The sequence below is a fragment of the Ochotona princeps genome, chromosome 20 (assembly GCF_030435755.1).
Source record: "Ochotona princeps isolate mOchPri1 chromosome 20, mOchPri1.hap1, whole genome shotgun sequence".
In the NCBI taxonomy this organism is placed as follows: Eukaryota; Metazoa; Chordata; class Mammalia; order Lagomorpha; family Ochotonidae; genus Ochotona; species Ochotona princeps.
This window is the reverse complement of record NC_080851.1, coordinates 6784889-6798196: the sequence shown is the minus strand read 5'-3', so window position 1 is coordinate 6798196 and position 13308 is coordinate 6784889. Positions and strand designations below refer to the sequence as shown.

The following is a 13308-nucleotide window of genomic DNA, read 5'->3' as shown; positions in this document are numbered from 1 at the left end:
TATTTTTGTTTCAGCAATCATAACGTCTCTTTAAAAGAGCTAGTGAGAAAGCTAATTGTGTTGGCTGGGAATAAAAGGAAGCTCCCTGAAACAGCTGTTTCGCTTTTGTAATGGAGAAGGGAGGCCACCCTGTGGACCACCACTGCGGGAAAGGACCCTGGACTCTCAACAACAGCAGAATAAAAAATAACCTGAGTACCTTTCCTTGCCCTCTTCTCCCGTATCTTGGAATTGGTAAGGTGAGGATATTATTGTATCCGAAGGTTTAACTGTGCAATTACGACTTGTATTAAAATATTCAATGAAGATGCAAATACCTTCCCATAGCACATGAAGTTACTATGTATCCTATTTATGATCCTATTTATGCGACTTCTGCTTTTCTCTCGCTAACAGCCAGGGACGTGTAATCTGGCAAATGCAGTTACTGAAGGGGTCCCCACACTGTGTGGCAGTCTAGGTCCCTGGGCACAGTCCTGGGGGCTGTCCACCAGGCACCAGTGCCCCCAGCCACAAATGAACACAATACACGTAACCCCTAACACCAAACCCACCTGTCTGCCAGGCTGCCTTGGGGTTCTTTCCCCGGTTTTCCAGACCAGCTCCTGGCAGAAAGTGCATACAGAGCTCCACTTCCAGTTCCCAGAATGTGCATCCTTCCTGACTAGAATGCGAATCTTTGTTTCTTTGAGGTGTGTTTATTTTTATCATTTCTGTTCCATCACAGGTCAGGGCTGCTCAATTTTAGACAAAAGACTTAGCTGGAAATCACATGGCCACACTTGCTGCCTGAAACTGGTTGCCACAAACACTCAGAGGACAACGGTGTAGTGTCTAACCTGCCCTACCAGATCTCACTGGCAAAATACACCTGCCAGCAGGGGCAGGATTTGGGAACAGTGGGTTAAGACACTCTGGAATGTCTACATTCCACTCAACAGTGCCTGGGCTCACTTCCCACCAAGTCAGTTCTTCCTTTCTTTGTATTTTTCTTTTTCTGTTTGTTTTTAGAAGATTGTATACTTAATGAGACCAACACTATGGCATAAAGTACATTCCTCTGCCTGTGGCACAGTATCCCACATAGGTTCCAGTTCGAGTCCTGGATGTTTTGTTTCCAAGCCAGCTTCCTGCTGATGATCTGGGAAAGCAGCAGAGGATGGCCCAAGGCCCTGAACCCCTACACCTAAGTAGGGGGCTCAAAAGTTCCTGGCTCCTGACTTCAGACCAGTCCAACTCCAGCTGTTGCAGCCATTTGGGAAGTGAACCAGTGGATGGGAAGTAAAGCAGCTAGAACTTGAAACAGCGCCCACCTGAGATACCATTCAGGAGGCAGCTCAATCCACCGCGACACCAGCCTCTCAACCCCGCTTGTGATCTCGGTTTTCTGCTGGTTCCACTCTGGGAGGCAACGGTGGGGGGGGGGGGGGGAAGGGGGCCAGTAATCGGGTCTTAGTCACCAGCATAGGAGACATGGAGTGCTGCCTGTCAGCCTCAGCCTGTGCCAGTCCCATCTCTGCAGGCATTTAGGGAATTAGGTGCCTGCAGCTCTCCCCCTCTCCTTACCCTTTCTATGTCAAAGAAAAAAAAATCAAAAACTTTTACTAGAGATGCCAACAGGTGAAGATATTCACAATGTGCGGGAACAGACTGACACATGCACAGAGTGAGAAGCGCTATTTCTGAACCAAAGAACAAGCCGGTTCTCTGCAGAAGGCGTCAGCCACGGCAAACACGCACCTGGTACCGCACTCGAGCATTTTACTGTAAAACAAATACAGCTATTACATAACAGGTTTCCACTTACTCACACTGGGTCTCTTATATTGCAAAGAGTTTGTTCACTCAGTAATTTCCTAAACATAATTGTAACGGCACTAGGTTTGTATAGAAAACCCAATTCACTGTGCCTGGTAGAGCTCCCTACAGTTGAGCTGTACTGTTATCAAAGCCAGATGATTCAGCAGCCTTCAGTAATTTAGCACCTGGGAGAAAAAAGCCAGTGAGCATCCATGATTTAATCCTCAGCATGTCTCTTTAATCACTGTAACAACTCAAGAGTTTTGTAATTATCCAAAAACACTTAATTAAACTACCAGCTTCATTGTTGCATATGAAAAGTATGGAATGGGGGGCTGGCATTGTGGAATAATACCTTAAGGAGCTACCTGCGATGCCAGCATCCCATCTGGGTACCAGTTCACACCTGGGCTGCTCTATTTCCAATCCAGCTGCCTACTAATGCACCTGATAAAACAGCAAAGGATGGCTCAAATAGAAAGTGGTGGCTTATCTCAGCTTTTGGGAGCCTGGTTGTAACTTGCTCCTTCGGGCAAGGGTCTCCTGGGCTCAGCTCAGGAGGCCTTGTGCCCACCTGGGATGCCCAGAAGTTCCTCATCCTGGTATCTGCTTGGCCCAGCTCCAGACATTGCAGCCATTTGGGGAACGAACCAGCAGATAGAAGATATTTCTCTCTCTTCCTCTCATCACTGTAATTCTACTTTCAAGTAAATAAAACCAATCTATTTTTTAAAAAAAAGATGTATTTATTTGTATTGGGAAGTCAGATTTACAGAGAGGAGAGACAGAGAGGAAGACCTTCCATCTGCTGGTTCATTCCCCAGGTGGCCACACTGGCCGGACCTGAGCCAATCCGAATCCAGGAGACAGGAGCTTCTTCTGGGTCTCCTATGTGGGTGCAGGGTCCCAAGGCCTTGGGCCATCCTCCACTGCTTTCCCAGGTCACAAGCAGGGACCTGGCACGAAACTGGAGCATCTGGGCTTGAACCCACACCTATGTGGGCTCCCAGTGTTTGCAAGGTAAGAACTTTAGCCAGAAGGCTACTGCGTCAGGCCCTCGATCTATTTTTTTAAGCATTAACTATTACCCAGTAAATTACATTTTCAATTCATCTAATAAATCTGTGACAAAAAAAACCAGGGTAATCAGTTCAAGCATGAAAAAAAGTGTGTATATGTTTCCTTGAAAAGTCTAACAACATAAACAACATCTTAGCTATCCTAAATAATATTATAACTATTTTACATACAATTTAAACATGCTCATAAGTGATTTAGATCTCTAGATTCCCCTATTAATGAACAAAACAGTAGGCACTGCCAAAAATATCTAGAGGTTATGTTAAACAATCAAATGACAACATGTGTGCCCTGAGGATGCACCGTCAGAAACAAAAGAGAAAGCACCGGCTAGAACAGGTGGGTAATGAGAAACCACTCAGTAGCCAGAATCCACTTGCTCAGCCCTGCCTGCTCCCAGGGAGAGGCCTGGCCGCCCTCCCACACATCCTCCTACCCACCAGCCTGGCCCCCGAGCCCCATAAAGAGCTCCAGCCCCAAGGGTCCTCTAAGAGACATTCCAGACACTCCTTCGGAAGCAATTTCCCTGCCTTGGGTTACTCTTTGATTTTTTTGCCAGACACATCCAATGGAGGGTGGAGGGCTTCCGGAGCCTTAGATCTCCCCTTTGCAATGGGCTGTGCAGCCAGAGGCTGTCCACTCATCGCCAAGGCCACCCTGAGTGGAGCCCAGGAGACCACTGCCTGGAGGAGAGGCAGAGAGGGATTACCAGTAGGCTTCCAAAAGCCCAATTCAACCAGCCCTTTTTGAAGCTAGAACAAGGAGAAACAAAGTACAAGTGAAAAGCCAAATACATGAGGTCTACACAAAATAGAATACTACTACTCTTTAAAAATTTTTCCATGTATATATGCATGCATGTAGATAGATCCAAGACCTAATTTGACGATGAATCAATCAGCATAATCTTATGCTGTTTTTCTCAGTTAGCACTGCTCAAAATAATCAAACGTAAAACTATCATATAATCTGAATATTCCATTTCTAAGTATCCAGCAAAGAGAAAAGAAAGCCTACACCAAGGCCCAGACTGGCTCATGGCAACATTAGCCACAAAGCCAAACCCTGGGAAATCTGAATGCCCCTCATCAGGTGAATGCAAAAATAACATGTGCTCTTGCCACACAGTGAAAGAACATTCAGGAAGAAAAACCAATGGGCTACTGACACATGCTACATCACAGATGAACTCACCACACTCACCATAGTGAAATTAGTAAAAGAGCAAGATATTCAGTTATAAATGTATTAATAACAGTGAGATATATAACTATCATAAAACATCATTTAATTATAACCTTATCTTTATCAGATACTTCCATCCACATCAGCATTAATAAGTAAATGAGAGTCTTCCAGAGCTAACTTTCAATCCCTACTGAACCCATACCCTACAAGCCATGGAGAGCCCTACTTTGCCTTTGATATCAAAAACCCCAGAGGACCAGAATCAAGAGATGCCAACTGGCAAGCGGCTGAGAGAAGACAGGACTGAACTTGCTGGTCTGAATGGACTCCAGTGTCGGTTTTCTCCCCATCCCAGGCGCACGTTTACCACCTCTCATTCTACACAGGGAGCCAGGTCGGCCGACACCTGTCATGTCTGACTGCCTAGCTATCTTCCCTTCCCTGCCCCAGTGAGAAACGGGAGAGAGACCACGACAACAGCAGGATGGCCTCCCTTAAAACCAAATGACAAAACGTGGGTTTTCTCCATTCTTCATGTTGCCCATCATACAACAGCTAAGCATGGTCCCTGTGGAGTGTCTGTCTCTGTGTGGGGGAGTGCAAGGGACAGAGGAGTAACCTTGAAAGGAAAATGCTTTCAGTATTTCCCTGCTTTGGGCAGTTCCTCTATCCCCTTCCAGAAGAACGGGACTTACAGTAAAGGACTGGGCCCACATAGCTGAGCTAAAACAGGTAAATGTCTTTATGGAGCCTTTTTCTTCCAGAGGAATGTTTCACAATAAAATGTACTACCTGCTGCTGCCCTCTGGCAAGGACCAGGGGAACCACAGGACTAGCTCAGCTAGGCTAGGCAGGTGCTATGTCTGGTTTTATTCATACTATCCACCCAAAAGAATAAAACTTCACAACTATGACCCCTGGAAGGGAAAACTGTTTCCCTCCCTCTTCTTCACGATTGTGACAAAACAGGAACTGGCGGTGCTTTTCATTTTAACTTCCATGTTTTTCATTCATCTGCCTGTTGTAGAAGTTACTACTCAGACTGAACCTCTGTTTAATCTGGTTATATGCAAAACTGCTAAACATTCAGAGGAACATTCTGCAATGATACCTTGCCTTCCATTACAGCACCACACACACTTAGTAAATTTCCCTCCAGTTAGAAAAAAATCTACTTATTCCATAACCCTAAAACTGCTTCCAGCAGGGCCCAGCGGTGTGGCCTAGCGGCTAAGGTCCTCGCCTTGAATGCCCCGGCAGCTCCACTTCCCATCCAGCTCCCTGCTTGTGGCCTGGGAAAGCAGTCGAGGACGACCCAATGCATTGGGACACTGCACCTGCATGGGAGACCTGGAAGAGGTTCCTGGTTCCCGGCTTAAGATTGGCGCTCACCGGCCGTTGCGGCTCACTTGGGGAGTGAATCATCGGACGGAGGATCTTCCTCTCTGTCTCTCCTCCTCTCTGTATATCTGACTTTGTAATAAAAAAATAAATCTTTAAAATAAATAAATAAATAAATAAAACTGCTTCCAGCAGAGCTGGTGGCCAATGCTGCCCAGCCTAGACCCCCCACTCTTTCTCACTTCCTCTGACAGAAATTGGGTAGAAAATCTTCACACACACACACATACACATACACACACACACACACACAAAGTGGACAGACGGCTAACCAGATTTATGTATCCATACTTATATGAAGGGAAGAGATTAAGTGCGGTGATTTGCCAAAAGCTCCTTCCAAACCTAAAACTCCAGGCAGAAAATCGACTATTTCCAAAATTACGGTCAGAATAGGTGAATTCTGATAACCTAACCATTACAGAAATCTAAGCCCCAATCAAAGCATCCAGCATCCTAGGCATTGGTCACCATCGCATCCCATGTACATCAATCAAAAAGATCAATTTTCTTTTGTCTGCTATTCTTACAAAAGAGACTTCAATGCCCACAATTTATTGTCATTCCTAAGAAACTACGGTCACGTTTACTCTTACATAAAATACTGCAGTTACTTGTGCCCTCCACTTTACATACTTAAAACCATTAGAGCTGCTCCATCTCCATCTCAAATGAATACCTTTCTCTTACCGTCTGTCACAACTCAACAACCTCACAGTCTCAAATGCAGCATTCAACTGATACTGGAAGAGGACATACCATAGCATGAGAGCAAACTCAACAGACAGGAAGGTGGATCTGATGTATAACTAAGAGACCTGAGCACAGCTCAACACATACTTACTGGTTCAGCACGACATCGAGAACGAAAGATGTTCCGAAGGCATCAACCTGGAAGCTGGCCTGGTCAACGTGAGCCAACTGCAGAGTCAGAGAGAAAAGACCAACTGATGGTTAGCATTTCTTACAGTTATCCTAAAGCCTGTGCAACACCACCACGGAAAAACACAATTCAACATGGAGAACAAAAGAAAGCAAATGGAGAAGTCGCACATTCTTAGAAACCAGGCAGTTGGCAAACTGAATTAAGTCACTGCCTGATTAAAGAGCCCAGGGACCCTATTTTTTCTGGTTTATTTAAAGTGGTTAAACATTTACTTTTTTTTAACGTGTTTTTTAATTTTATTTTTTTTTACTCCTCAAACAGTAACAACTATTTGCATATTATGTACACTGTTTTAGGTGTAAGTAATTTAGAGATGATTTCAGGAAATATGGGCAGATGTGCATAGGTTCTATGCAAGCACTAGGGAGGTGGGTTTATTTTTTTTTAATGTATTTGAAAAGCTGAGTAACAGAAATAAATATTTCCACTGCTTCCCTCCCCAAACGCCTGTTATCACCCACGACTTGGCCGAGCTGAGTCTGGGGGCTAGAAATGCCACCTGCATCTGTGTGGGTGGCAGGAATCCAAGCGAGTGGGCCATCATCTTAAACATTTACTTTTGAAGAGGACTACAGGTCATCAATCTTACTCCATAGTAAAGGTCTAGCTCCTTAATTGAAACTTTGTATGCCCAAAAAAGGAAAATACCTTTAGTTTAAGAATAACATAACATGGTGAATCTGAGGTATTTGCAAAGGAGATATCTGCACTTTTCCAAAAGCCTTTTCATCATATTTAAAATTGTATCTTAAAAATACAAAATGTCCAATTGACCAAACCTAATTTCACAGAGGTTTTTCACATGTGCCTGAAAACAAAATCGAACCTGTATATCTGCTACAAACATCACCCATTCAAATTTTCTTGGTTTAAAAAAAATCACTATTTTCTACCTCATTCTCCTAGAAGGAGACACAAGAGACTGTAACCTGAAGAAGGCAGTGGGACCAGTCACACTTGTGAGCATATTGAATAGCCTCATGCATCAACCGAAAAGAGGAAGCAAACCATTTCTTCCATCTAGCCTCTTCAATTGTAGCTGAACTGTAAGATCATAACATAGCAGATTTTATGATTGTTTTATAGAGTATATGACTATCTAAAATAAATGCACACAGTTTGGATAACGGGCAAAGGCAGCAAACACTGGAGAAGGAAAACCATTTGAGCCCCCATGCACACATGAGGTTGATGGTCCCACAGCAACCGAGAACAAGAGCATCCTTGACAGGCTATGGGTGAGCATGAGCCAGCCCTCAGCAGCACTCTCAGATTGACCCCTCAACTTGCACTCCTCACCCTGTCCTCTCACCAGCCTGTCACTAAAGATGGCTTCCTTTTCCTTTCTGTAATTTTGGGAGCCACTTCACCCTTCATTCCCACCTTTGCCACAGATCATACGAGCCTCTGTGGTGCTGAAGTCTGCTTCTTAGCAAGACCCCTACGTGCAGCAGATTTCCTGCAGCCTCCAATACAATCCTCCTCTCCCTGGATTCTGAGCTCCTCCACTGTCCCTTAGCATAATGATGCAGAAATCCCCACTTGGGCCCAGCACAACGCTGGTTCTAATCCTGGCAGCTCCACTTCCCATCCAGCTCCCTGCTTGCGGCCTAGGAAAGCAATTGAGGACAGCCCAAACCTTTGGGACCCTGCACCCATGTGGGAGAGCTGGAAGAGCTCCTGACTCCTGATCGGCATGGTTCCGGCTGTTGCGGTCACTTGGGGAGTGAATCATCAAAAGGAAAATCTTCCTCTCTGTCTCTCCTCTTCTCTGTATATCTGCCTTTCCAATAAAAACAAATAAATCTTAAAAGAAAAAAAAAGATGAGAAAGAGAAAACACACTTCTTTAAAAAAAAAATCCCCACATGCCCACCCACACTCCATGGCTCAGCTCTCTTCTATTCTTTAATTCAAACACTTCATTTAACCAACTTTTCCCATGGCTTCTAATCATTCCTTTCACTAAGGGATTCTCTGAACCAGACTCCATATCAAGGCTTTTCCCAGAGTACGGCCCTGCCCTTCCATAGACCCACCTCAGGTTCCCCTTTCTCATGGTCAGATGGGGTGGCCGTAACAGCACACCACACCTGTGCAGAGCATGAGCTATGTAAATGTGCTTTGCAGCATGCTGGAGGCTGCAAGTCAGACATACTGGGGATCACAGCTCCTCTTCCACAAAGTTTTCCTGACTCTTCCAACAGCTACTCATCAAGTATTTTCCACCTGGATGACCCAGTTGCAGGGTCGCTTTCTGAATGGCCTGCATGCATAAAGGAAGAACAACCAAGGAGCTCCAAATGACTCAGAGAAACACAGCTGTCCATCCTGGTGGCTTTCACTGCCACACACACGAGCAGTGTGTCTACATTGTCGGGCACAGTTACCCCCAGCTCTGCAGCCCTCCTAGGCTCTCATCTCAGCCTTTTCGATTACAAATGTTAATGCCACAAGTCTGTAATGAACACAGAAGATGCCACCATGACAGACTGAGCCAAGTGAACATGACCAATCTTCCTGGCACAGCATTTACTGATTGCATTCATTCAAATTCTTAGACTTCACTTTACACCTAGTATTTTATTTTGTTGCTCTCATTGACATCCCAAGAAAAGCTGCTGATAGCATGCTGAAATGCTGTCTAGTTAAGAAAAGAAAAAGTTTGCATCATTCATCTTAACAGGAATGGGAGTGCGCTGAGACATCGGGTCCCTGACACTGTCTACACATCAATTCATCTTGAGTCCAATGAGTGCAGCAAATACCCTAAATGTGGGGGGGAAAGTGTGAAGATTGTTCCAGTGGAGCTTACCTTTTAGCGGAAGGAGACAAAAAAAAAATGAAGTGCATCAAAAAGTATAATACACTATTCTCAGATTTTGTAAAAGTAAAATAAATCTGCCAAGAGTGACCAAGGAGAATAAGGTTTAAGGCAATTCAGGAAGGCCTCTCTGAGGAGGCGGCGTCTTGAGGCAATACTGATGACCAGACGGAATCTGTGCTGGGCAGAATCATGGCCCCGCAAGCAATCTAGTCCCCAGCCCCTGTGACCTTGGTACCTTGGTACCTTGGTGACCAAGGCAAGAGGAGCTTGGCAGACGCAACTGAGAACCTTCAAACAGGGAAATTAATCTAGATGACCTGGGTGGGCCACCAAGGTCCTCACAGGAAGAAGGGGATACAGTCAGAGCCACCAACAAAGGATGGCGAGGCAAGGCTGGGAGAACAGGAGGGAGGGCCTTGAGTGAGGAATGCAGGGGCAGTCTTCAGCAATTAGAAAAGGGAGGTGATATCTCCCCCAGGACCTTTGCAGGCTCAGGGTGGCTGCTAGTTTAACCTCAGCCTCCCAAGATGCATTTCAGGCTCTGTGCTCCAAAAATTCAAAAAAATGTATGTTGCTTCAAAACACAAAGTTTCTGGCAAGATGAGGGTACTTCAAAAAGTTCTTGAAAAATAAAGGTAAAGAATAAATTTATTTTGACACAGAAAAACACTGAAATCCATGCATAACTTTTCCATAGTATATATTCTCCATGATCCATGCTCTCAGCAATTTAGTTAATCTTGGACTTGCCTTTTGAGTTCAAAGGGGAAAGAAATGTTTGAGATGAGAGAACTAAATCATATCTGGATCTTCCTTTGGGAACAAGCTGGCCAGTGCACAGCACCAAAGGGGTGGGGGAACCTAAAACTCATTAGCTTTAAGACTAGAGAGCAGTTATTGGCTCTCAGAGAGATTTCAAAAAATATAACTTGCATAATGCACTTTCCTATTACTATAGATAAATTATTTATGAAAATATTAAACATTTCAGCATCACAGGATCATAGGGAGAGAACCCCTGTAACTCCTAAACCACACATCCTGGTTTCACAAAGAGGGAGAATGAGACCAGTGTTGGCAACCGGGCTTCGTACAGGCACTGCATGGTGGCACGGCTGGCGCTCTCCTCCCCAACGCTCCTTTGCTCAGAATTCCGCTCCTTCACTTTGGTTCTGCAGCTCAAAGGCGCAAGCAGGATTTCCCAAGTTTTAGTGAGTCATTACACCAGGAGCATTTCCAGGAGCCAGGGAACATTGTCAAGGGCACAGTCAGTGGATTTGAAAAGAAAATCAGAACAAGGAAACAATTGAAAGAGTCCTGTTTTCCTCGGAAAGGCACGTGTGCCACCGCATCGGACACATGTTCACATTCTAAGGCGGCTGTGACTACAACTTTAGAAATCCAGAAGAACAGTTTAAAATGCACATGGAGGTACAAGGAATAACTACTGCTTCAGACGCCATGAGGAAATCTCTGATGCCACGGCACAAGTCACACCTCTGCTTCTAATCCAGCTGCTTGCGAGTGCCTCCCCTTAGAAGCAGCAGAGCGGGCTCACACACTCGGGTCCAAGCACACGGACACCCGGACACCTGAGCTTCTGGCTTGGTTGGCCCATCCATGGCCACTGTGGGCATTCAGAGGGTAAGTAGCAGACGGAAGCCACCTCCTTCCCTCCACCACACACTGCATCCCTCACTCTCTTTCTCCACCTCATCCCATGTCTAACTTTCAAAACACGTAAACAAATTATTTTTAAAATCATGCAAATAAACTATATAAGTAAGGTAAAGTGACTGCGGTTGTTTTTTAACACATAAGCATTTGAGGCTGATATTTATAGAAGCTGTAAAACAATAGATTTGAGGAGAAAGACCAAAGTATAAAATAACTATCCAGATGGCAAGAACTCTTCTTTTTTCCTTTAATGTTTACTTATTTTTATTGGAAAGGCAGATTTACAGAAAGAGGGAGAGACAGAGATAAAGATCTTCCATTCGCTGATTCCCTCCCCAAGTGACCGCAATGGCTGGAGCTGAGCCAATCCAAAGCAAGGAGTCAGGAGCCTCTTTCAGTTCTTCCACACAGGTGCAGAATTCCAAAGCTTTTGGCCACCCTTGACTGCTTTCCCAGGCCACAAACAGGGAGCAGGAAGGAAAGTGGAGCAGCTAGGATACAAAGTAGCAATCGATATGGCATCCCAGTGCATGCAAGGCCAGGACTTTAGCCCTAGGCTACCACACTTCCCCTCCCCCTTCCCCCCCACCCCCGTATTTTTAAAGAGCTACAAAAGGTGAGTCAAAGATGGGGCCAATTCCTTCCAAATTCACACCCAGTGGAACTTGAGCTCCAACTCAAATTCAGCTCCTTCAACTGATGTTACTGGATGTAAATAAATTGATAATAACAAACAAATAGCTATTGTCTTTGTTTTGGAACAAAGACTGTATCACGTAGATCTCAGTATCCAGGAACTCTTGGGGTAATGCAATGGATACCACAAAATACAACTTATTGAAATCTTAAAAGGTATTCACTGACTGAGTTTCCAGCTCAGAGGGCATGACTCCCTGGCTGCTGAGGCCCAGGCTCCCCCATGATCACCTGCTAAAACCAGCTGGAAGGCAGAGAGAGAAATAGAGCCAACACTGGCACTGGCTCCCACTGTCTCATCTCATTCAGGAAGCCAGGCAGTCTCATTACCTATTTATGCCTCAGCTATCTTCTGACAAATCAGTGTCTCCATCATCTTGGCCATTAAACTGCCCATTACTAAGCCTGGGCAAGAAAATGCTTACTCACATACTCTTCCAAGTCAAAGTAGACCTTTTAGATACTAAGTAGGTTGGGAACAATACAATATGTATTTATATTGAGCTGTAATTAAAGCTGAGTGTAAGGAAACTCAACATTTAGATGCAAGACAATCAGCAGACAAAAAAAAAAAAATCCCTCAGATGAATGGGTCCTGGGAAACTGATATTCTTGCTCGATACAGGCAGGCCAGGAGCACTTCCCGGCCTGTTGTTGGCTGAATATTTGATTTAGTGAAGCAGTCATGTAAACTTTCCATGCTTCATCTTGTTTTTGCCATATGTGGACTGAAAATAGCCACAATTACAGAATTATAAGAAACACTTAAAAACCTTTGTTTACTGTGAAAAAAGAGAGAGAAACTTGTTGCAGAGAATATTACAAATCCTGAAGGCTAAGTAAAAGGTAAAAAGAACTAGAGAGGAAAAAAATGAATGGGTGGTTAAATTACCATGCTCCCAAGCAATGAACTCGTCAGTATGGCTCTACATTAGAGAATTCTAAAAGACCCGGAAATAGGGCTGTCTCTGACAGCTGGGCCACAATCTGTCCTGTAGGCAACAGCAGAAATAGGCCAAGTTCAAGCAAGAAAATTAAGATTGGTGAGTTCTTCATATCAAGATCTACTCTACCCAGTTTTGTCAACGGAGCTTTCCTTGCCTGATTGAGCCTTACTGACTCAGACAGCAGAGGTTGAAACTTAAGGCACAGTTCAACTAAAAGTCCATCTCTGAGTTTGAAAAAGAAAACATCAGAAACGTCACAGAACAAAATCCCATGCTGGACAGCTGCCACGTGGAAATTCTATAGCATTGGTTTTGGGAAACAAAGTCATTCGGAATAAAAAGCCTCTTCTTCCCTAGAACTACAGAATAGCTACATGGCAGCTGGACATTTCATCTAGCACGTAAGACTCCCAGGCCCTGTGTCAGAGTGCCTGAGCTCAACACCTAGGTCTAGTCCTAACTCCAGTGTGCTACCAAGTGGTTTTCTGGGTGGCAGTGGTAATGGCCCAAGAGACTGTCACCCGATGGGAGACACCCAGCAAGTCCCAAGCTCCTGAATCCGACCTGGCTCAGTACAGACCCAGATGCCAGCGGTGAGTGAGTGGACCAGCAGATAAGCTCTCTCTCAAGTTCCAAAACAACAACAAAAGCACCATAGAATTCTAGAGGACTTCCGTTCACACAAATAACAAACTCCAAAAGGACCAGATTCTTTCTTCACTAACATATCTCAACTGTTAAAAGTTT

The 13308-nt window shown here is 44.7% G+C and overlaps 1 protein-coding gene across 9 annotated transcripts in view; it reads right to left on the bottom strand.

Moving 5' to 3' along the window:
* Positions 1 to 13308, bottom strand: part of ADAM22 (ADAM metallopeptidase domain 22) — a 191113-nt gene that overhangs the window by 150436 nt on the left and 27369 nt on the right. For all 9 annotated transcript variants that reach the window (XM_058678094.1, XM_058678093.1, XM_058678096.1 and 6 more), the window contains exon 3: positions 6314 to 6390. In XM_058678094.1, coding sequence (XP_058534077.1) covers positions 6314 to 6390 — 77 coding nt within the window. The remainder of the gene's footprint in view (positions 1 to 6313; positions 6391 to 13308) is intronic.